The 24,764-nt window shown below is 41.7% G+C and overlaps 2 protein-coding genes across 5 annotated transcripts in view; one reads left to right on the top strand and one right to left on the bottom strand.

Moving 5' to 3' along the window:
- CDC20B (cell division cycle 20B) overlaps window positions 1-3,223 on the top strand; it is a 54,018-nt gene extending 50,795 nt beyond the window's left edge. For 2 of the 4 annotated variants that reach the window (XM_047874265.1, XM_047874256.1), the window contains one exon: window positions 2,807-3,223. In XM_047874265.1, the coding sequence (XP_047730221.1) occupies window positions 2,807-2,894 (88 nt within the window). In that variant the 3' untranslated portion in view covers window positions 2,895-3,223. The remainder of the gene's footprint in view (window positions 1-2,806) is intronic. The other 2 variants (XM_047874280.1, XM_047874274.1) reach the window with 1 other exon arrangement.
- On the bottom strand, window positions 482-8,453 carry GZMA (granzyme A). The gene is made up of 5 exons (XM_047874293.1): window positions 8,332-8,453; window positions 5,448-5,586; window positions 3,716-3,857; window positions 3,247-3,516; window positions 482-714 (listed from the first exon to the last, which is right to left on the bottom strand). The coding sequence occupies exons 1-5, from the start codon at window positions 8,399-8,401 to the stop codon at window positions 550-552; spliced, it is 786 nt and encodes a 261-aa protein (XP_047730249.1). The 5' UTR covers window positions 8,402-8,453; the 3' UTR covers window positions 482-549.
- Between the last annotated feature and the right edge of the window lie 16,311 nt (window positions 8,454-24,764).

Below are 24,764 nucleotides of genomic sequence, written 5' to 3'. Positions count from 1 at the left end.
CTGTAGCCACCATGTTGATTGGCCCTACCCAGGCTCAGAGACGAAGAGAACCAGGAAATCACCTAGATAATCTAAGGCTTAAATACCAACTAATGAGAAAGGGGGGTGACTTTCTCTTGTATACTTTTCTTGTGTGTCCAGGTGTTTCATTTGTGTCCCCTAAATTTTAATTTCTATTTCTCACCTGCCTTTGGAAAAACACCATAAGGCATTTCCTCTTCTAACTCAAATGCTCCAGACTGGCTGTTTCTGTTTCCTGCAGAATTGCTGGGTCCAACACTGTTTTTGTTACTAGACAGACCTGACCTTATTGTCACTCCTGATGGGTCCCAGTGAGATGCTGAATAATGCAAGCAAAGTATGATTGTCACTTGACACATGGATGACACTATGACATTGGTTTCCTCCTGTCTCCATTGCATTATCCACAAGGTTACTTTGCCAGTGCAGATCTGCCCACTAAGGTTATAAGAGAAATGGATACAGTTACACAAATTGATTTTATTTATGATAACATTAACAAGTGATGGCAAATGAAATGAAATACAGTTATCTAAACTGCCCCTTCATAGTCTTATTTATCCAGTTGAGATACTTCTGTGAGAGAAGAGTATAGATGCCAGGTCCTTGAGGGTCTCCGCATTTCCCTGGAAGGCCAAAGGCAGTAATGCCTCTATAAGTACCCTCACATATCAAAGGGCTTCCAGAATCTCCCTGGAGGAAAACAAGATGGGTAGTGGAGATCAGCATGGAACGTGATCACTAGTGGAATGGAAGAGGTTCCATTTAATGTGGAGCATTCAATGTGGAGTTAAGACCAACCTTGACTTAAATGAAAATTAGTGCTTAAAAGTTCAAAATGTAGGGAAATATTTTGATATTTTGAAAATTGGCTTACTCAACTTATTTATAAACCAGTGAACATGAAATAAAATGTATTATTGTTCACATTATCTACTAATTTTGAGACTGATTGTGCTTTAGAAGGAAAACCCTCCTGGGGCACCTGGGTGTCTGAGTTGGTTGAGTACCTGACTTTTGATTTTGGGTCAGTTCATGCTTTCATGGTTCAGCCCTGTGCTGGGCTCTGTGCTGACAACGCAGAGCCTGCTTAGGATTCTCTCTCTCCTCCCTCATCTCTGCCCCTCCCCTGCTTGCACTCTTTCTCAAAACAGATAAATAAACCTTAAAAAAAAAATAAGGGAAACCCTCCTATTTGCATTTTAAAAAATGTTTATTTGTTTATTTATTTTGAGAGAGAGTGACCATGAGTGGGGAGGGGTAGAGAGAGGGAGAGAGATAATTCTTTTTTTTTTTATTAAACAAATTTTTTTTAATGTTTATTTATTTTTGAGAGAGACAGAGTGTGAGTGGGGGAAGGGCAGAGAGAAAGGAGACAGAATCCAGAGCAGTCTCCAGGCTCTGAGCAAGCTGTCAGCACAGAGCCTGAGGCAGGGCCTGAACCCACAAACCACAAGATCATGATCTGAGCCAAAGTTGGACACTTAACCAACTGAACCACCCAGGCACCCCAGGAGAGAGAGATTTCTGACATGGGGATCTGTCCCACAACCTGGAGGTCATGACTTGTGCTGAATCAAGAGTCAGATGCTTAACCAACTGAGCCACCCAGGGGTCCCTGTCATTTTCTTAAAATGCTTAATAATTCAAGAGGTCAAAGAGTCAAATGCAGATGGGATGTTGAGGCAAAGAGTAAATACCATGTTTTCTCGTCTCTCCAAGCAGATAATTGTTTTCCCAAAGGAACAAAACCAAAGCAAATTTTCCCTTCATCCTGTCAAATAGAAATTTCTCCCTCAAGTCTCTTTGGAGCATCTGACACTAGATGGGAGGTCCCAGAAGCCAGTGATCACACTTCAGAGCTAACTGCCTCCATTAGCAGAGCCCTTTCAGTTAGCTGTGGGTCAATGCTTTATGCATCCTGTGCCACCCACTGTGTGATCCTGTTTTCTCTCGCGGAATTCTAGAATCAGCATATTTAAATGTATTTGAGATCCAGAGTCTGAAGTGGCCATTTCACTGCTCTGGCTTTAGGAAAGATTGTTGGTGTTGCACAGAGGGCCACTGAGGCATACACATGGAGCTCTGCGAGTGCCAGGTCTGAGGGCCAGCTCCTTCTCAGCCATGTGAAGGCATCAACGACCCCTCTTGTTCAGGCAAAAACTAGCCTTATGAGCGTATGAACTAAGCAACTATGTGCAAGCCTGGGACCCCTCCTGGAATGGTGTGTTTCATGCAGTGCCTGAAATTTTCATAATTAGCCCCTCAGGTTTGATTCACTCATAGCCACTTCTGAGGGGTCTTGGGCACTGAGGGAACGGGAGAAGGACTGCTAAGTTTTGATGGTAGAGGGTGGCTGTTGAGAGGCAGACAGGCATACTGGGATGCTGCCATGGCTTTAGGGTGTTGCGTGTGGTCCCAATGGCATGAAGATTCTGGGTTCCTGGATTTCCAGAGTGGTGGCTGAAGGGAGGGAGGGAAGTGGGAGGGCAAAGGACAGGAAGTGCAAAGATGCAGAAGACAAATGTCATCTTTTCCTGAGATTTGCTTAGCCTTGTTCCTGAAATCAAGCCATTCAGATTCTGCCGGTGTTTGGACAAACTTGTGAAAAGAGCAGAGACCTCTGGATCTCTCAGTCTCTGATTTAAACTCCCAGACCACCTACATGGCAGCTCCTTCTCTTCAGAGGAGGCTCTCTCTACAGGGTCTTTGGGAAAGGTGAGAAATGATAAACTCAGAGCTGAAAACTTTATGAGATGTCTCTTCTACTCCTGTCTTTCAGCAGAGCCCCATCCTGCTGCTGCTCAGGGGACTCCGGTATGGACACTTGCACATTCTCTGTACAGGGACTGGAGGCCCTAGAGGAACCCTGACTTCAGCTTTCCTGGATGTCCCAGATTTTCAAATTTAGAGCTGTGTATGTTCATACAAAAAATGAGAAAAAAATTGCTTCTCAGTGTTTTTTGTTTTTTGTTTTTTTTTTTGTAAAATCAAGAAGATGTACTAGATCAACCCATGCCTTAGCAGTGAACTTGTTTTTGATGAACAACTTACTTAAGCTGAGAACAGTAAGTTTTTTGACTGGCATCTTATCAAACTTCTTTAAAAAAAAGCACTAGGACCCTACAGAAGCCAATGCCATGACAAGACAAAGCATGATGTTACATGTTCTATATCTGCATGAGTAATTCCAACAGCTCAAACATGGGATCTTATTTCACTTACATTGCACGAGTCTTTTCCACCCTTGAGGCTGCCAGCACAAATCATATTCAGTCCAATCACAGGATGATAATCATAGTGCTTTTGATCATTGCAGATTCTTCTGTTTATGACGGTGATATTAACTTCTCTCAGAGTATCCGACTGAGGTGAGTTATTATGAATTTTCCCCCAGCCGGCAACTTGGCACATGGTTCCTGGTTTCACATCATCCCCCTTTTTAGGAAGACGGAGGGTGCTCACATTTTTATTAATTTTTGCCTTTTTGGTCAGCTGTTAGAAGACAAGCATGAAGACTTAACAAAATGAGGTAATCTAGATGGTCACATTTTTACTTAAATTCTAGCCCAACCTTCGAGGACCCCATTATGTAACTATAGTCTATAGCTCTAGGGCACCGAGGAAAAAATTTCCATTTGGCAGCCAGAACGTAGGAGGTTCTATGACTTTTAAGTCAACCAAAGGTACATACCTGTAAAAGTTTAAGATCACCTTCATGCGTGTCCTGGTCAAAGCACGGATAGGGATATTGTTTCTTAACAAACATTATCTGCTTTTCTGGCTCGTTCTTGGTTATTGAGTGAGCTCCAAGAATGACCTGGGACATTCTGTTCCTGAAAACAGACAGTATATTAACAGGATTTACTCTTTGTATCAGTAGCAGAGCATGTTAAGTGATCAGTTTCACTGTCTCATTTGTAAGTATACCTGCTGTGGAAATACTTGTTTATGGCTCAGAAAGAAAAAAGTGTACTTTGAAGAATAAAAAGTTGCTTGTGAATTCATCATTATTACCACCAGCTTCTTTATAACATGCTAAACTAGGTTCATTGAAAAGTAAATAACAAGAGAATTCCATAGCAGCTAAGCCAAGTCTTGGGATCATGTGTGTTGGGGCTTTAGTGTTGTATCCCTTAACCCACCTTGAGCTGTGATAGAGAATCAGGTTGCAGAATACTGAAACACAAAGTTCTCAGGGTTCTAGAGACAGAAGCAAAAGGCACTGGATAGTTTAGAGAAGTGCACTGGAGGGATCTTTGTAAGATTTAAGTTTGTAACAAACTTAAATGGGCAAACTTCCAGAAATATGACTGCCCAATGAAGGACCCTAATTGCATGGCGCTGAGTGTGTGTATATTGGGGGTGGGGGATGGTGATCTGAAGGAGGGGGCCAGGGTTCTTTTTTTACTCCATGCTAAAGGTTCATTTGGTTAATAAAATCAAAATACTCAGGGGGCTCCTTGTTGGCTTAGTCAGTAGAGCATGTGACTCTTGATCTCAGGGTCATGAATTGAAGTCTCATGCTGGGTGTGGAGCCTATTTAAAAAAATATTCTCTGGTATATTAATAATTAAGATTAGTGTCATTCACAACCTAGTATAAACTACACTAAACAGATAGTTCCAGTGATTTTTCCCCCATCACACACTATTATTCCATTACACATAGTTTTCTTCCATTACATCAGCTGATGTGAGTTTCACTTAAGAGGCTAGAACTGTACTTCCAGTAGAGTGCAAATGGATGATGAAATGTTCTATACATCTGCACTGTCCCATATGGTAGCCACTAGCCACATGTGGCTACTGAAAATGTGAAATGTGGCTAGTGCCACCAAGGAACTAAACTTACAATTTTATTTAACTTCAACTTAAATTCATAGAGCTGCATGGAAATTTACATAACCAATATGACAGTGGCTTTCACAAGGGACAGCCCAGGTTTACAGGTTTGATTTAGAGAATGGAGGAAAACCCAAGCCTGGAAGAGGTTTGAAGGTAGTAGTCAGCGGGTGTTAAGAGATGGCTGAAGTGTGAAAGAAGTTCACTAGGGGAAACGGGAAGGTTTTAGACACGAGCTTTCACTACTTGACTATTGTGCTCAGGCTCCTGAGGGGACACTTCAGTTTTATCCTTCCAGACTGTGGTTTATTCTCTCTAGTCATGAAGTCAAGGCCAGAAGCAAAGCCCTGCAGCACCTGGACCCAGCAGCTCCAGAGGAAGTGTGGGTGCTCACTGTGGATTCCCCATTGGTCTGATTCTGTGGGCTTAACTCCCTGCTGGGGTAGAGCAATTTCCTGGAGACTTCAGTGATATGAAGTTACACATGAACTTCCTGTGGTTTTAGTGAGATTTATTCTCTTTGTTAATATTCCCCCAAATGAGAATATCTCCACAAATATTTTTTAAAACCCAAGCACTTACAGGACACAGTGAGCTGCAGTCAATACCCAGTTTTTTTCAATCAGAGCTCCGGCACAGATACTTTCTCCTTTAAGTAGCACCATGTAGGGTCTTGAATGAGGAGTCACTTGATTTCCTCCAATAATTTTTACACAGAAATCTGTGAAAAAGGAAAAGGCAACTTAAGTCAGTGCCCACCCCAAAGAGCTCTACCTCAAGCCATGTTTCTAAGACCAGACAAGCATTTCCTCCTTGGAGAGGAGACCCACGCAGGTGTTCAGATGTCTGAATGTAAAGCCCATTCCTATTGGACTCCTGAAAGGGTCCTGCCGTTTCACCCACAGAAGCCATGCCATTGGCAGTTCCAGGGATTATCAGGCTTGAGATCTGTCACAACCAGTGACCTCAAGCCTCAGGGCTTGCAAAGGGCAGACAGCTGTGCATTGGTCGGCACCAGTAACAGTTACTACCAGAGATGCTAGGAACGATCTGCACTCCTCCCTCCTCCCTTCCAGCTATTAATCTGGGGAAGTGGAAAAGCTTTTAGAAGACTGAGAACCGACCTTGTCACCTAAAGCCCTTGCAAAAAAACACACCTTACAAACTGATATGGCACCATTTAGCTCTGCCCTCACCTACGAGTTCTTTGGTCATTGGGAGCTCTCTGTTTATTGAAACATGTACTCTCCTCATTCCTAAGTTGAGAGAATAATACCTATTGCACCCAAGGCTCCCCTTCAACCTGCAGACTCAAACACATGGTTTCATGAAGGCCTTCTCCAACGAGGGAGGAGAAGGAAGAAGATGCTATAAGGAGAAAATGGTGCCTTAGTCAAATTTCCTTGATGACAGAGCCGGAGTATAGTTTCATTACTAGAGAACAGGAGACCTACACACAAGGCTCATGATCCATGCTGGTTTAGTGATCTTGTGTCTTTGTGATGTACTCTGAGTCTCCACCTTCCTACACCAGATATTCTTGGATTTTCCCAAAATATGTCTCCTGCCTATTGGCTGAGACTCATGGTTTCTTAAAAAAGGGCACAGGGCCTGCTACTCCATTTATAAAGCTAACTCACTGCCATATCCACAGTAAGATGCAAATAATGAGAGTGAGAGAAGGGGAAGAGAGTGACCTGAATGGCTCTCATTTCTGGAAGTGTGTTGGGAAGGGGGAAATTCTAGGCTCTAGAAGGTAAAGGATAAGGAAATTAGAGCAACGCAGAGAACTTCACCCACATCTTAAATTTTCCTTGGGTGAGTCATGGGTGGATAGATTTAAAAGGTGCATCTTTAGACCTTCTGGGCTGCAGAAATCATAAAGTCAGTAGATTACTTCATTTTTCAGGGTCCCCTGTTTGGTGCACACATACACTGGCCTCAGAAAAAAGGTCAACATCTTCTGCAACCAACCACTCCTATGAGGGTCAGGAAAAGGGTTTAGAGCAGGTGAGAAGTTTGGGAAACTAGCAACTCTTGGTCTCCACCCAGAATCAACATGAATGAGCATCTCTGGAGCTGGGGCTGGATGCGAGCATTGTTTAAAAAGCCCTCCAGAGTATTCTAATGTGTAAGAGGGTTGAGATCGCTGGTCCAGAGCATCATGTGATCTGCTGTGTCTGTTCCCTTTACGGGCCCACATTGCTCTCTCTGACCACAGGAAACAAAGCAGAGAAGAGCAAGCTGCTTTTGTTGTTTCCTTTGAAGAAAAGATATCATTGGGTTTTTCATCTGCTCTGTTTTCGCTGTTGTCGAGGATTTAACAAGCCCGAACACAGTCATCCTATGCCACCCCTTTGTCCCCCAAATGCTTCAACCTTGTTATTTTAAAAATTTCTTCTCATTTTTAGTTGCAAGGTAAACCATAGAACTTTCTTGGAAATTCCTGGTGAGATAGGTTTTCCATTAGCCCCTGCCCACCATTCCCACCTCCAGAAGCTGATGGACCTGGAGATAAACACATGGCTGGTCCTTAACATCAGCAGAGTTCAGGCAGCCCCAGACCAGTCCTCACTTTCTTGAAGGATTTCAAGGAAAACCTAGAGCCACTCAGGGGCTACAACCAGTCTTGTGATAATGCTGTGAGTTTCACAGCATTTCAAACTGGTGTCCGTGTAGCTCACACAAAACCAGGTAGGTCGGTTACTAGGTGGTGTACCCAAGACTTAGCTTAATACTAAATACCATAGCACTTCCAAAGAGTCAAAGTGGTGACATTCTCAATGACACACTAGCCTAGGGAAATGATACAATTTCAAATCGTTTCTAATTTGTTTTGGGTGACTAAGTCAGGTTTTTGAATTTTATTTAAAACTATGCATTGGGGTACCTGGGCAGCTCAGTCTGTTGAGCATCTGATTTTGGCTCAGATCATGATCTCACAGTTTGTGAGTTCAAGCCCCACATCGGGCTCCCTGCTGTCAGCCTGGAGCCTGCTTTGGATCTTCTGACTTTCTCTCTCTTCCCCTTCCCTGCTTGCGTGCTCCCTTGTGCTCTCTCTTTCTCTCAAAAATAAATTAAACATTAAAAAAAAGTATCTATGCATTTTCTACAGAAAGGCTGAATACCACTATTCCTTTCCAGAAAGGTACATTTATTTTCCTAACCCAAGAGGTTTTTTTTTTTTTATTGTTTTAACATTTAGGCAATTTTGGGGGGCAATTTTCAAGGTATAAATTGGCAGTATTAAACCCTGGTGGTTCTATTATTTCTTGTGAAGCAATTTTAGAGAAGAAAGAAGGATGTTTTTCCTTTTAAAATAAAGAGCTAGAATGTAAGAAAGAATGTTAAAGCTTGAGGAACAAAAAATCTGCTCTTACACTGAGCTAATATTGCGTAAAGTTCACTGAAAGTCTGCTCCACTTTGTTTAATGGTTATAATGGAAATGATGAGAATCAGTCTTACCTCCAGGAATTAGCAGGAGAAAAATGGCAATCAAGAGAGAGGATGCCAGAAATGTACAGGAGTTCATCATTGTGGCTGGTATCTCCACCTCAAATCAATCAACATGAAAATCTGTGTTAGTTCTTCACCGACTCTATATATCGAGGGTACAAAGGATGTGGTTTTCTTCTTTCCAATTTCTAACTTGAGCATTAAGAAATGAAACACAACTGACAACAATGAATAATTGCTCCTTACCCTTGGGCATGCTTTCCTTTGCTAGGACTGCTAAGGCGAAGGATGGTAATTCTATATTGTGGATGGGGGTGAAAGGACCTTGTTGTCCTCTGAACATATTATACAAGGGGAGACTTTCTTTTTATTTATTTATTTAAAAAATTTTTTTAAATGTTTATTTTTGACAGAGAGACAGAGAGAGAGAGAGAGAGAGAGAGAGAGAGAGAGAGAGAATGAGTGGGGGAGGGGCAGAGAGAAAGGGAGACACAGAATCCAAAGCAGGCTCCAGGGTCTGAGCTGTCAGCACAGAGCCCAACGTGGGCTCGAACTCACAGACCGTGAGATCATGACCTGAGCCGAATTCGGACGTTCAACTGACTGAGCCATCCAGGTGCCCCTACAAAGAGAGACTTTAAAATGTCTCAGCAGAAATTTTGAGGATTTTAGTTTTCATCAATAGCAGAACTATCTTCTGTGTCCACTAATGGCATCTGTTAAGACTTAAATTAGAGGTTGGAAAAGTGTCCTAAAAATTGGTCACCAATCATATTTTTTTCTAGTTATCTCCTTGGGTTATGTAAGGATTAATAGGCCAAGGCCAGGTAGAGGTGCATAAGGAAGTCTTATTTGTTAGGAAGTTCCTCCCTACATTTTCCTTCCCCATTTTGTGGAGGATAATTTATTGTGCTCTTGTCTGAAGTCTGTGGCAGGTATGGAGACAGAGGGAGGTTGGGGGAGGAGGTGGTGGCTCTTTGCAGCCCTCTGTGCTTCCCCTGATTGCTTGATGATACAACTTCAGATATAAGAAAGATACTGAGTTTCTCCTTCCCTCTCTCCCTCTTTCCTTCTCTCGTTCCCTCGACCCTTCCTTTCCTCCCTCTCCCCCTTTCCCCTCCCTTTCTTCCTTCTTTCTGGATTTAGCTAAAGAAGGAAAATGGTAGACATGGCTATTTTGTTCTAATATATTAAAAAAAATTTTTTTAGTGTTATTTATTTTTGAGAGAAAGAGACAGAGTGCACGTGGGGAAGGGCAGAGAGAGAGGGAGACACAGAATCTGAAGCAGGCTCCAGGCTCTGAGCTGTCAGCACAGAGCCCAATGTGGAGCTCGAATCATCAACCAGGAGATCATGATTTGAGCTGAAGTCAGACGCTTAACTGACTGAACCACCGAGGTGTCCCATTTTTGTTCTAATATTGAGGAATGTCTTTAAGACAGATGAACCTCAGTCCCTCAAGGAAGAATATTCTGTATTCTTTCTATTAGAAATATCTTATTCTTTTTTTCTGAGCTGAGGATGTGGTCTTTACTATAATACATATGTTCTTTCAGGATGTTTGGTGTTACACCAACCATCCCCAGAGTTAACATGTTGATAACTTCAGACCTGGTGGTTACTTTTTCAGAAATCACATGACCTTATTATAAGGGAGTCACACTGAGACCCCAGTGTTTCCTTTTCCCCAGATAATACTAGTGCATTAAAGGTTCATCATGAAAGGTTATCATTTTCAGTAACAGCAATGGGATACCCAGCTTCTGGTTCTGGCAAGTAATTTTAGTTCAGACTTAAAAAAAAGTTGGGTCTTGATTGCCTATAGCTACAGAAAGTTTCCTAAAGCAAACAGTGACAATTCTATTCTTTTTACGTGAATGTGGTTGCTACTCCCCCATTCCTGTTAACTTTTAAGAGCTTTATGAAATATAATTTACATACCATTAAGTTAACCCATTTAAAGTTTATAATTCAATGGTTTTGAGTCTATCTACTGAGTTGTGCAACCATCACCATAACTCATTCTAGCACATCTTCATCATCCCCAAAGAAGCTTTGAACCCATTAACAATCCTTTGAACCGATTACTCTCCTTCCTCCACACCCCTGCCCTAGACAACTACTATTCCAATTTCTGTCTCCATTGGTTTGCCTATTTGGGACATTTCACATACAAAGAACTGTAGAATATGTAGTCTTTTGTCACTTTAAAAAAAATGTTTATTTATTTTGAGAGAGAGAGAGAGAGAGAGAGAGAGAGAGAAGGTGAACATGAACGGGGAAGGAGTGGTGGGGGGGTGGAGACAGAGAGAGAAAGAGAGAGACAGAGAGAGAGGGAGATTGAATCCCAAGCAGGCTCCTCTCTGTCAGGGCAGAGCCCAATGCGGGGCTCGATCCCATGAACTGTGACCTTATGACCTGAGCCAAAATCAAGAGTCTGAGGCCCACCCAACTGAGCCACCCAGGCACCCCTCTGACTTCTTTCACTTAGCACAATGGTTTTGAACTTCGTATTGTAACATGTATCAGTATTTCATTCCTTTTTGTTACCAAATAATCTATCACATGGATATACCACATTTTATTCATCCACTCATCAGTTGATGGATACTGGACTATTTCTACTTTTTACTTATTATGAACAATGCTGCTATAAACATTTAGGTCTCCATTTGTGTATGGATATGTTATCATTTTTTTGGGTGTATACCTATGAGTGGGATTACTGGGTTATATGGTAACTCTATGTTTAGCTGTTTGAGGAACTTCTCAACTGTTTTTCAAAGTAGCTGCACCATTTTACATTCCCCTCAACATTGTATGAAGGTTCCAATCTACAACACTGTAGAAGGTTTCTACATCATTGGCAGTACTTGTCGTTGTTGTTTGACAATTGCTATTAGAGTGGGTGTGAGGTAGTAACCACTGAGGTTTTGACTGTCGCTTCCTTAATAACTACGAGCTTCTTTTCATGTGCTTGCTAGTCATTTATTTATCTTTTTAGGAGAAATGTCTATTCAAATATTTTGCTTTAAACAAATTGGGTTGTCTTTTTATTATTGAATTTTAAGTGCTCTTTATATATCCTGGATATGACTCCCTTGTAAAATATATGATTTGTTACTATTTCCTCCCAGTGGAGGGCTTGTCTTTTATTTTTCTTGATGGTGTTCTTTAAAGCACAAACATTTTAAATACTCACCAACCTCTTTGTCTGGATCTTTGTTGTCACATCTAAGAAATCACATCCTCTTTCATCTCAAAGCACAATTTACAGATAGAAGATTACTGATTAGACAGGAATATCTAACTCCTTTCACTCCCACCCTGAATGTGAAGTCTTATTTCCTCTCAGTGAGATTTTGCCTTTCTTATCTATTGGTGTCTTTATCAAAGGAACAGAATCAGTCCCCAGAATCATCAACCCAGAAATAATAAACACTCACAAATTATTCGTCATTATCCCACCTTTCTCAGATTCTGGTCTGTGTCACTTGCATGTTTTTTGGTCTATCACCATGACATTGACTTGTCTCAAGGTATTCGAAATTGTGCATGAGTCTCTTTTGGCACTTTCCCATTCTGCTGCATGACACTGGGTCTTCTATTTTTCATAGCTTACGTATTTCTATAGCTTTGGTTACAGTAACTTTACCTTCCAGCTAGAAGACAGACAGGAGATGGGCAAGGAAAACAGTTTTGGGCAAGGAAAACAGTAACACAACCCAGAAAATAGCTCTGATTAAAATAGGTCTTGCTTATTTAATATGTTCTAATGAAAGACATGGCTGAAGACATGTTCTGACCTAACTGACAATCCACAATTGATTTTTAAAAAGTCACAGCATAGGATAGGTGTGTTATGCTAGGCTAGTCTAGGTTAACTTGAGTTCAGTTGGCCATTTAGTGATAAAATTATATTGGTGGTGGCTGATAGTTCTGGGTTTGAAAACCTGTAGTGGAGAACTCAGTCATCATTCAGATGGTCTTAGGTTTGTGAACTGACTGGTAATGAGACCAATGGAAGAAAACCAAGGCTCCTGGTACAGTGGGGCAGAGTAGAAGAGGGGCCAGGGTTAGTGGAAATGTGGCTTTCCCATTTCTGAGCATGTGCAAGCCAGCCTGAGGGTCTCACCTGCCTTTGAGGGCTCACCCACACTCCATTCTTTTCTTTCATTTGCCAAGCCCTCTTCTTGGCTCACTACCTTGCTCCCTTTTAAAAAAGTCAAGACCAGGAGAGTACAGAGTGTGATCGAGTTTGAATACACAGAAGAGGGAGCCAATTTTAGTTCTTTTCATCATACCTCAAGCTCAAACAGCCGAGGGTCTTGGTATGATGGACCCTGTAAAAACAGAGGACAACAGAGTAGTGGCCAGTGTCACATTCTCATCATTGCACTGGGTTCAGCCCTTGCTTCCTGACATTTGACTGTCCCCACTTCCTCAGTGGCTCCTCCGAGTAACTGGTGCTCCCAGGCCCATCTTGCTAACATTTAGAAGCTGAAACAGCCACAAGGGAAAGCCTTTCCGTAGAACATGGCATCAGATGCCCACATGCACCTTCTTTCCTTCTCTGCCACTCATGCTTTCTCGTGGCCTTCATGCTTGTTATCTGGTTGGATGGACAAGGGGGAAGAACTCTTTTTTTTTTTTTAATGTTAATTTTTTTGAGAGAGAGAGCACAAGCAGGGGAGGGGCAGAGAGAGAGGGAGACACAGAATCTGAAGCAGGCTCCAGGCTCCAAGCTGTCAGCACAGAGCCTGACAAAGGGGCTGGAACCTATGAACCGTGAGATCATGACGTGAGCTGAAGTGGGACTCTTAACTGACTGAGCGACCCAGGTGCCCAGGTGCCCCAAGGAGGAAGAAAAACTCTTAAAGAGACTTTTAATCTTAATGAATGGACTCAAGTTAGAATCTGAGAAACATGTATCTGTGAGGCAGATCCTCTCAAGCTCTCTTGTGCACAAGCACACAGGAGAGCAATGAGCATGCCAGTATGTTGGACCCTGAAAGGGTAACCATGTTAAAGTCCTCACAGCCTCTTTGTGGCTTCTCTAGCAACATCACCTTACTGGCCACAGTGGCAGAGGTGAGAGGGAGATTCCCAACTTTATTCTAAGAATACAAACCCCTCACCTCTCCTATTGTTCTCCCCCTCCTTATAAAGATAAGGCTGGTAGGTCCTGAAGGAAACCTGGCTACTTCTACTACTTGCTCGAAACCAGAGCCCCAAATTCTCTAGCCTTCCTGTGACTATCTTTGCCACTGTCTGGATTAATTCTATCCCTTATTCAAAATTATTTGGGAAATACTTATTGAGGGCCTGTTATGCATGAGGTACTCTTCTAGGTGTTGGAAGGCATAGAAGTAAAAAGACAAAAATACCTATTTTGTGGAACTTTCATTCCAGTGAAGGAGGCAGAGAAACAAATAAACACCATCTAAGTTTATCAGATGTAAATGATACGAAGAAAGAGGCAGTGGGGAAAATAAGTCAGGGGAGGGAGTTGCCTTTCACTACCCAGGATGCTGGATGGGGATTAGAGTCTGGGGAGGAGGGGCGACCTTGAATGAGAGGTCCCCTTGATAGTCCTAAGGCAGACAGTGTAGGGAGTCATGATGTAAGTAATGGGGGGATGGGGAATATGGGAGGAGAGCTCTAGGGCCCTCTCTTTACTTTTGAATTGGGGGGTGTGTGGATCCCCAGAGCTTTCTCTTAACTCCTGCTGGGGAATTTCCTTATCAGCCCCCTTAGGACTAGTGTGAACCTTCTCTCTATTCACACTCTGCCTCCCAACCCTGCCTTCTCTAGTGCACTTTGTGCAGGGTAGCAGATAATCATTTTAAACACAAGTCTGATCACATCACTGTCTGGCTTAAAAGACTTTCCCCTTTTCTTCCCTGTATAATTTGAACTTCTTACCATGGTTTACAATGCTTGGCTCCATGGTCCTCTGTCCTGTGTCCCCTCTTTCTCAAATCTCAAGAGAACTCTTTTTTCTTCCACTTGCTCCAAATGAGTTTTCCACAAAGACTCCTCTTACACAAGCTGTTCTTCCTGCCTGCAAACTCCTTGCCCTTTTCCTGCTTATTGCTGCATCTTCTCTATGATGACTTCCCTGACCCCCTTCTTGGTTATCTCTGTCACTGATGAGAAAAGAATCAGGGCTGTTCATTGATTTTGTCTCTCCCACTAGCCTGAGAGTGCCTTTAGGGCAGGACCTCAGTACTCTTTATCTTCCGAGGAAGAGAAAAGCAGACTCAGCCTCATAGTTGGACCCTGATTTTTCTTGCTGATCACAAATGTTCTCAAAGACCACCAATATCAGACGAGGCAAGAAAACTCAGGAGTCATGTTTGAGCAAGAGCAAAAAGCAAAACAACAACAACAAAAGCAAATGAAGTTGAGTATACCACAAAAGTGACCAAACACCCCAAGGTCACTGCTACTTCTTTAATAGACTTTCTCTCCATTTTTTCCACCTCCTAGGTAAGTGAGATTAAGATACCCCAGTCAAAGAATTGCCCCACTTCTTGACAACTCTCAGTTTAGAGCTAACTCGTATCCTCGAACCCTCCCCCAAACTGCCTGACACAAGCCCAAATCCTATGATAAGCTCCATCCAACACTCTCTTACTGAGCCATCTCGTGGGTGTGCAGGGTGTACGGGTCTCTTGCTGATCAAGTTTCAGTAAGCCCAGTTTGTTTTGACTGTAGGTGAGTTCACCACTTTGGATTGCCACGTCCTGCACGTTAGGACTTTTCTCACTATCTGTTTAATTGAATTGAATTTCAAGAGAGGAAACATCCGTAGCAATAGTGCTGGGTCACACCTGTGGTTCGTACCCATATTCTGGCATTAGCTCACCTTGGCTGTGAGGCCCTGTGTGCGGAAACCACTTTCAGGTGAAACTGACAAAATTCAAAAATGATTACTGGGAAAAAAAAAACAGGAAAAAACATTGAGAAAAACCACCTGAAGGTGCTGAAGAACCCCTTCAAATGACTGCGGATCACAGCATGGATAGGAAATGGCCTTTTTAATGGAAAATATTTGGGATATAGGGTGGGCCCCAAGAAAATGTTTGCCCTCAATGTTTGCCCTTCTTGGAAAAAACAAGGACAACATAGTATTTATATGAGAGAATGGATGAAAGTAAGCCATGAACCTAGTTTATTCAGATTTGACCAGTTCTTTCAAGGGCTTCCTCCTCCCGCTCCTGCTATTTTTTAATGTCTGACAGTCAAATACCAGTCATTTCCTGTGGTTCAACCCAATGCAAAGGAACGTGGGGTAACACTAATTTTATAGTAGCAAGTCACTTGTAATCATAGAGGACACATAATTTGCTTGACTATGTTAAACATGCTTATGAAAAAGTCTGCAACAAAATTTAGCCGAATATTAACAGTGATTGTGTGGGGTTGATAATATTAGAATGCTATTGTTACCTTTCCTGTTTTTCAAAATTTTAATGTTGCTATTTAGAGTGAAAAAATATTTTAAAATAATAAACGAAAATGGTCATGCATTTCACTTATTGGATAGGATATGGTCTTTGCTTATAGAGATAAGTATCATATAGATATAAACATTAAAAGATACGATATAGATATTAAAAGATACAGATACGGTAAAAACTGTTAATATTATAACAACATGACACTGAATGTTCTGGCCCACTTTTTTCTCCAGCCCTTTTTCGTTTTGGACGTCAAAGTCATTTTCACAACCCTCCCCCCCCCCCCCCCCCCGACTCCCCAAAGTGCCTTGAGAAAGAGGTGCTCAGAATACTAAGAAGTCACCCTGAGCAGTTCTTTGATTAAAGCTCCTACCCAGATGTCCAGCCCTTTGATTCAAGTCGTGTAGTGTCTTTTGTAAGGTGTAAGGGGGCATTTCATGTCCTCCTATAATCTCTCCCAGGATTCTGGAAAAACTGAAAGTGATCCAGAGGGAAATCCTATCTTCCCCCTCCACACTTTGCTTCGGGAAATTTGGCTATGACTACTGGTTTACCTTGAACACAGACGTGTGCTCGCGTCAGGAAGAGAGGGTCAAAGGAGTGTAGAGGCTTGCTGCCTCTTCCTGCAGCTTTCTCGTCTGTAATTAACATCTCCTGTGGGGCTCACACCCTTGACGGTGTTTTCTCATGATAATGTAGTACTCTGTATTCAGGTGAATTTTATCAAAAGCAAACATTCCTATTGTGTTTAGGTTTTTAAATTAGTTTTTCTGCCACAGGTCTAAATTGATTTCTCTCTCTGTTTTTGAAATTTTTAGGGCAAACAGGAGACATATATGGAAATGCTTTTGTAATTAAAAAATTTTTTTTGACATTTATTCATTTTTGAAAGACAGAGCGCGAATGGGGGAGGGGCAGAGAGAGAAGGAGACACAGAATCCGAAGCAGGCTACAGGGTCTGAGCTGTCAGCACAGAGCTGACACCGGGCTGGAACTCACCAACTGCGAGATCATGACCTGAGCTGAAGTCGGACACTTAACCCACTGAGCCACCCAGGAACCCCTAGAAATGCTTCTTTTTTTAAAAAGTAATGGTTCTCTATAGTGTCATAATAGCTCCTCAGAGCGCCTACTTAAAATGCAGGTTGTCTAGGCCCACTGCAGGGACCCTGGTTCAGAGTCCTAGAGGGGATCCTGGGAACCTTCATTTTAAGTAAACACCTCAGGTGATTCTGAGGCAGGTGGTCCCCAGAGAAGTTCTGAATTTATAAGGCTGTGACCAAGTGTTAAAAAGTAGTGAGTTATCCTACTTTAGCTCTTCATGCAGGCCTTTCTCGCAGAGGGCATTTTACCAGCGGCCATTTGATCATAGGTGTGAGTAGATAGCTGGAGGACAGAGTGGTCAGAGGCTAAAGGGCTGGAGTGGGATGACCCAAGGCTGCAGTGCTCTTGGTAGGACACCCACGCCTGGCTCTGGGCCCCAAACAAACCTTCTGCTCCTTCTTTTGCACGAGGAACAATTCTCCACCCTCTGATTTGGCAGCTAGAATGCTGAGAGCCTGCTAAGATTGTTACAACTGAAAAAATGCCTTATTAGTTAACAAAGGTACCTGTGCAAATACAGGCACGGTTTCATCTCAACCTCTGAAAAAGAGAAAGTGACCTTTGGGGCGATTGGTTACATCCTGGGTATTCCGGCTGGACACAGAGACTAAGGGGAGACTTAGTTTCCCTCCTTCTACCTCCCTCCACCTAGCTCCTTCTAGGTAATTCCTGGGCATGGAGAGGTTCTAAATATGGCTGGAGAATTCACATTTCCCCCCATGTAAGCCTGAGTGATTTATAAAGAAATAAAACTCACTGCCTTAGTTTCGTGAGCCTCATGTTAGCTTAGCTCACCAAACCGGTCTGGTTCTGCACTGAACACGATGGTATACCTTAAACATAATAAAGTTACAGGTTTTTAGTGGCTTTTATTTATCTTTCTCTTTTCCCGCTTATTTGTTATTATACATACAGAAAACAAGGCAAGGCAGATGAGCTAAGATAGGGGTGGGGCTATAAATTATATGTTGTAGCCCAACAACACATGTTGACTAATGTCCCCAGGGGAAAGGCAAATAGCAAATTCGTTAAGTTCACTTTTGCTTGTACTTTTAATTCCAGAAGCTGAAATCACAGCAAGACCTTTTTCCTGAGCCATTTACATATTATTTTATTTTTTTCTTTTTGTCTGTGCCATTATTCCACGACTATTTTTGGATGACTTCTGCAAAGGTGAATAAAACATAGCCCTTACCTTCAAAGAGCTAAGTAGTAGAAAGATACAGAAGACAAAGCTGTGGACAAATACACAAATGATCACAATGCTAGACAGTGTGCTGAGTGCCTTGGGAGTATAAACGAGGAATGCAAAGAATTCAGAGACACAGGAAATACTATTGGTAGAGAGCCCGGAAGTTCTTCAGGAAGAATGCAGATTTAATTGCTTATTTATTTCTGAGGGAGATTGAAAACAGCACAAAATTTCAGCAGGCGAGGCTGGAGAAGACTTCCAGTTCAGGTAGAGGTAAGTAAAAGGCAGACAGTCTGGAATCATGAGACTGACACAGGTTGCTTACAGAGAACTGGTAAACAGAGCTTAATGATTTATCACATTTAAATGCCTTTAGAATCTAGGCTTGACACTTATCTACAAGCCAGTCTTTAAAATGAAAACTGTTAGCCATGTGATATTTTTAAATCCCCAACTTGACTTGCTATTATTCTTTTAATTGTTCAGGTTCAATTATTTTTTTATTTTTTTTTAACATTTGTTTTATTTTTGAGACAGAGAGAGAGAGAGAGAGTGTGTGTGAGCAGAGAAGGGCAGAGACAGAGGGAGATACAGAATCTGAAGCAGGATCCAGGCTCTGAGGTGTCAGCACAGAGCCCATTGCAGGGCTCGAACTCACAAGCTGTGAGGTCATGTCCCAAGCTGACGTCAGATGGGTAATTGACTGATCTATCCAGGCGCCCCAGGTTCAGGTTTTTGTAGCTTCTACAATTTCCCATGGTATCTTCGGATAACAGTGTCTTGAATTTAAGCGATGCTTCTCTTCGCCAAGAATTCAAAGCACCTTTCTCTGTCTTTCCTATCCCTGGGAAGTAGGAAGCATCAGGCAATAGAGTTTCTTTTCTTAAAGCTCAAAAAACAAAAAGATTAAAGACTTAACCCTACGTCACACAGAGCAGAGTGGGGAGAAATCCCATTCTCCTATTTCTGCCGTTCCTACTCTGTTCATTTCCTTCTACAGGCTGCATTGTCTCAGTCTCAGGTTGGACATTTGTTATTCACATCAAAAATCTCACAACATTCCATGGCAAGATTATAATTTGGACTGGTATTTTAGTAAGTTGTATTAAAGAAAACAAATCAACAACCATACTACTACTAGTAAAAAAACTTATCTATGATTTTTTAGGCACTGGTTAGTTCCAGACATTGGTTCTAATGTTGACTATAATGTAAGATGGGTGTTATGATTCCCCATGTAGAGATAAGGAACATGAAGTTTAGATACGACAATTAATGTGCCCAGGTTCATATAACTAATAAATGGCAATGCAGTGTTCTTTCTTTCTTTCTTTCTTTCTATTTTAGAGAGAGCGTGTGCAAGTGCAGGAGAGAGGCAGAAGGAGAGAGAGAATCTTTTTTTAATGTTTATTCATTTTGAGAGGAGAAAGTTGGGGGGAGGGGCAAAGAGAGAGGGAGAGAATCCTAAGCAGGTTCTGATCTTCAGTGATGTGCCGAGCTCGGGGCTCAATCCCAAGAACTTTGAGATCATGACTTGAGCTGAAATCAAGAGTCAGATGTTCAACCAACTGAGCCACCTGGGCGCTCTGGCAATGCAGTGTTCTAGCCCAATTATACATCATGTAAAAACCATAATCTTTGGGGTGCCTGGGTGACTTGGGAGTCCCACTTCGGCTCAGGTCATGGTCTCGCAGTTTGTAAGTTGGAGCTCCACATCGGGCTCTGTGCTGACAGCTCGGAGCCTGGAGCCTGGTTTGCATTCTGTGTCTCTCTGTCTCTTGGCCCCTCCCGTGCTCATGCTCTGTCTCTCTGTCTCTCAATAATAAATAAATGTTAAAAAGAAAATTTAAAAAAACAGTAATATTTTCATTGTGAATTACTGTTTTCCTAAAGCAGTGACTCTTTAACATTTTTATTATTTATTTTTGAAATACATAGACATTCGAGAATCTGATAAAGTATAGACACACATATGCACACAAATACTTGCATATTTTTGGGGGGAGATTCACAGACTTTTTCATGTCTATCCATGACCTTGAAGGAGCTCATGGATCCCACATTGTGAATCCCAGCTCTGAAGATACCATTGAACTGTAAGATATCACAGTGTGTGGTTAAGAACATGAACTCTGGGCTCAAATCCCAGCCCTAGCATAGATGACTTCAGTATATTTAATTAAGCTCTCTGTGCCTTAGTTTTCTTATATATAAGAATGGAACTGATAACATTGATACATAAAAAAATTAAATGTTGGGGTGCCTGATTGGCTAAGTGTCCCACTCTTGATTTTAGCTCAGGTCATGATCTCATGGTTAATGGGATTGGGCTCTGCTCTGACAGCATGGACCCTGCTTGGGGTTCTCTCTCTCTCTCTCTCTCTCTCTCTCTGTCTTTCCCCACTTGTGTGCATGTGCTCTCTCAAAATAAATAAATAAAAAACTTAAAAAATTAAATGTTAATATAAGTAAATCATTTAGAATGCTGCCATGTTTTATTGTAAGTTTTATTATTAAATGTTAGCAAATATATGTATATTTGGACTGGATTATTTTATAATGATATTTCTTTCTTCACTACCCCCACCACTGGAAAAAAGAGACTCGCGAACTCCTTCTGAAACCAAAAGTCTTGAGATCTATCTATCTGAGAGCTATGAGTAATCAGTGTATTTGTATGACTGAATGAGTCATCTATATACCCCCAACTTAGTGGCTTTGTTGATCATTCACTTAAAGGTTTTGCCCTATAGATCTGGCCTGAATTTAAGATTGTCACCAGATACAGTCAATGCTTTCTTATTTTACTGTAGACGTAAAAGGTACATTTTCATCTTAAAAAGTCAATATGCCTTTGAGCTAGCAAAGATAACTAGTAACATTAAAAACTATTGGAAATGAAGTTTTGATTTCTTTTTCCGTTTTACACAATGTTAAACATAAACTAAAGCAACATAGAATTCGATTTTCTCATGAGTAAAACTAAAAAGCATGTGAAAATGTGTCTTACTTCCAAGTAAGGAGAATGAGGAGACACATGGAGATAGGGAAAGCGAAAGGAAAAGAATGTTTGTGGCCTCTGTTTCCCACATAGGGAGACCACTTTGTTTCAGGTATGGACATTAGCAATATATAATGAAACACAAGGATGTGGGGTTTTTTCTTTTCTTTTTTTTTTTTTTATTTCTCTGCTAAGCTGTTAAAGATTTTAGTGTTATGTTACTTGGAAACATAATCTTATTTTAGCGATGGTGTGGTTACTTATTTGTCTCACAGACAGAGTCATTTCCTTTGGGCTTAGCCCTCTTCTACCCTAAAGGGTAAGCTGTGGAGACTGATAGATTAAGAGCATGTGATAGAAAATTGCTCTCCTTTTGACCACTTCTTTCACTTTCAAATATGAGTTTATTTTAGAAAGCTGAGAATTCAAATCTATGTCAGAAATTGCCTTGAAATATCATCTTTAAACCTAAGGATAGATACTAGATACATTCATTGTTGAGGCTGCTGGGTGACCTCCAAGGAAAAACTGAAGCTAGAGTCTTAACTCACATGATTCAACCATAAAAGCACTAAATGAAGATACAGATAAATATTCATATACGTGTAGAAATGAGAGACTTTGAAATATGACATCAAGGAATTTAGAAATCAAAATGATTGATGGACTTAATCGTAAAAAGTTAAAGCTTCTGCCCCTTAAAACATAAAACATAAAGTCAGATTGCACACATTTTCCATAGATGGAACATAGATGGGTATTTTCACAAAGCGAGAAGAAAAGATGAACACCTGAAAAGACAGATGATCAGAGAATTTGAACTAGTAATTTCCAGAGAAGATGTAAAAAAGGCTGCTATATTCCTACTCTATGGAGGAATGCATTGGCACACAGCACAAATTATCGATAATAAAAATGCAATTTAAAACATTTGGGTACCATATTTGCCTGTTAAACTGCTAAAAATTTAAAAAAATGAAAAGAGTACTCTTGGAAATTCTGATGTGTTGACAGTTATTTCAAACTGTTACTATCTTTCTGGAAGGCAATACATGTAAGGGTTATTAAATTATGCATGATCTTTGACTCAACAGATCATTTCTCGGAATTAAAAAAATTGTGGAGGTGCGTAAAAATTTAGCCATAAGGAGTTCCATTGCCTTATCATTCTGTGACAAAGAAAAGTTGAAAGTAATCTAAATGCCCCCAAATAAGGAATTAAGTCCCTTAGTTCCTCATTGCTACTGTAACAAATTACCACAAACTTAGGGGCTAAAAAAACAATAGTGTATTATTTTACAGTTGTGTAGGTCACAAGTTTGATGTGGGTCCCGCTGGGCTAAAATCCAGGTGCAGCAAGGTTGCATTCCTTTCTGGAACCTCTAGATGAGCATCCATTTCCTCACCTTTTCTAGCTTCTAGAGGACACCTGTGGATCTTGGCTTGCAGCCCCCTTCCCGCTTCAAAGCCAGCAATGCCTGGGGGAGTCTTTTCTCACAGTGCATCACTTCGACATGGACTCTTCTGGACCAGTTGCCTCCACTTTGAAAGATGCCTGTGATTACATTGGGCCCACCCAGGTCGTCTCCTTATCTTAGGGTTGAGCTGATTAGCAACCTTGATCCCACTTGCAACCTCAATCCCCCTTTGCATTGTATACATGTTCACAGGCTCCAGGGATTGGGATGTGGGCAACTTCAGGTGGGTGGGGAGCGTTATTCTGCATGCCATAGTTTGTAAGTTATAATTCATCCCTACAACTGTTCTATGCAACTATTAAATAACATGCAAAGTGATCATAAATTGTTGCTGTATCAAACAACTCTGTGGTGTCACCACAGATCCTCTTGCCTTGTGTCAGTTTGTGGATGTCAGCCACTTGTTCTTCAGCTACCCTGTGGAGACCCATTCTGTACGGTCTGGGACTGTCTTCACTGGGCACCACCTGACAGCACCTTGCCTCATGCCTGCTTTTGTTTCTTATGCCTGGGCTCCGACTCTGCTGCTGAGACCAGGATGCAGCATGACCCAGAAATACAGGGAGTTTAAGCCTTTTTGGGAAATCCATTGAATAGCAGGAGAAGGAATCTAGCAGATGAATTCTCTTCTCCTCCTTCCTCCCATAGGGTATTCTTTGAAGCAGTAATTCTTACAGCTCTTGAAAGACTGAGCAATCAGTTGTTCTTGTTGCCAAGATGTTTTCTGCCCAGCTCTGTGCCCTTGGACTGGTACTTCTCTTCAACACTCCTTTTCTCCCTCCACACACCCTCCACGCCCTCATCAAGTATTCTGATCTCTAAGAAAGTGGTAGCACATCATCTCTCCTCCCTGGAAGCTCTGGCCAAGAGAGCTGGGAGTGGTACCAGGGGTGGGGAGTGGCCTTGTAAACTGGACCGTCACAAAATAGGATTGGGTTTTCACATATTTATCTCAATGGTGTATGTAAATGTTAAGACAAGGTTTACAATGAAAATACTGTTTATATAATTCATGTAGGCACACATTGATTAACCCCTCATGTATCTGTTGAAAACTTTCTGTTAGACTGTGTTCTGAGCTCCAAAAATGCAAAGATGAATGAAGACATGTTCTCTGCACTCAGGAACTTTGCCGTCCCAATGGGGACCTCTCCTCACATCACATACTTTCTCTCATAGTCCTTCAGTTCCTTCCATGTACCCAACCATTTAGCAATCCATTCATCTGTCCATTATCCATCCATCCACCTGGTATTTAACGAGGGAACTGTGTTCCAGGAATTGGAGTAGGCATGCAAAGTGGATTTTGCCTTGGTTAGCATGGTAGGATAAATATAGCACTTCCTGGGTATTTGAGGTGATGTGGGCTAATTTTCCTGACATATGGGATTGATACAGAATATGATTTTAATAAATACATTCAATACATATTTAATTGTTTCCTAAATTCTGGGCACTGTGCTAGTTGTGTGATAAATGCTGCCCCTCATGACCTTGATTTCTCAGGTAACAAAGTAGCTCAGTGTTTCAGGAACCTGAGTGTGGGAAGTAGTGGAAGATGAGGGTAGAGAGTTGGGAACTTTATGGAGCAATCTTAGACCACGGTAAATAAGTATGTGGACTAGGTCAGTGACAATGGAAAGTCAGCGAAGGGTTTTAATCAGGAGAGGCTCAGGATTCTGTCCTCATTCAAGTGAGGCCACTCTGGCACCACTGTGGGTAGTGGCAGTTCCAGAATGTTTGTATATAACAAGATTAATAAACAGCAATTTGGTGGAAGGTGGGGATTTGGAAGTTGTCTTGGAATGCTGTTTGCCTAGCAAGACCCAATTTTTACCTAGAATGAATGCTCACTGAGGAGGGGTTGCTAAATGGGAGAAGATAGTCACAAATTCATGTTTGGGGTGTGAGGCTGTTTCCAGCGATGGAGGAAGGAGGGAGGGAGTCAACAGACAGGGAGACTAGTTAGGCAGTTGTTGTCCAGGTCAGAATTAACTGACACTGTGGGGATGGAATGGAGGGGACAGATAAAGGGGATTAAAATTAGTTTATTTAGTGATAAGGGGTGCCTGGATGGCTCAGCCAGTTAAGCATCAGCTCTTGATTTCTGCTCAGATTGTGATCTCACAGTTGTGAGATCAAGCCTCATGTCGGGCTCTGTGCTGACAGTGTGGAGCCGGCTTGGGATTCTGTCTTCCTCT

This window comes from Prionailurus viverrinus, chromosome A1 (genome assembly GCF_022837055.1).
Source record: "Prionailurus viverrinus isolate Anna chromosome A1, UM_Priviv_1.0, whole genome shotgun sequence".
Lineage (NCBI taxonomy): Eukaryota > Metazoa > Chordata > Mammalia > Carnivora > Felidae > Prionailurus > Prionailurus viverrinus.
The sequence above is the reverse complement of the archived record's forward strand: the minus strand, read 5'-3'. Positions and strand labels throughout refer to the sequence as shown.

Coding starts and splice junctions, on each gene's coding strand:
- GZMA (XM_047874293.1), bottom strand. CDS start 8,401: ATGATGAACTCCTGTACATTTCTGGCATCCTCTCTCTTGATTGCCATT. Junction 5,587..8,331: donor TCTCCTGCTAATTCCTGGAG/GTAAGACTGATT, acceptor CCTTTTTCACAG/ATTTCTGTGTAAAAATTATT. Junction 3,517..3,715: donor GTGATCTTAAACTTTTACAG/GTATGTACCTTT, acceptor GTCTTCTAACAG/CTGACCAAAAAGGCAAAAAT.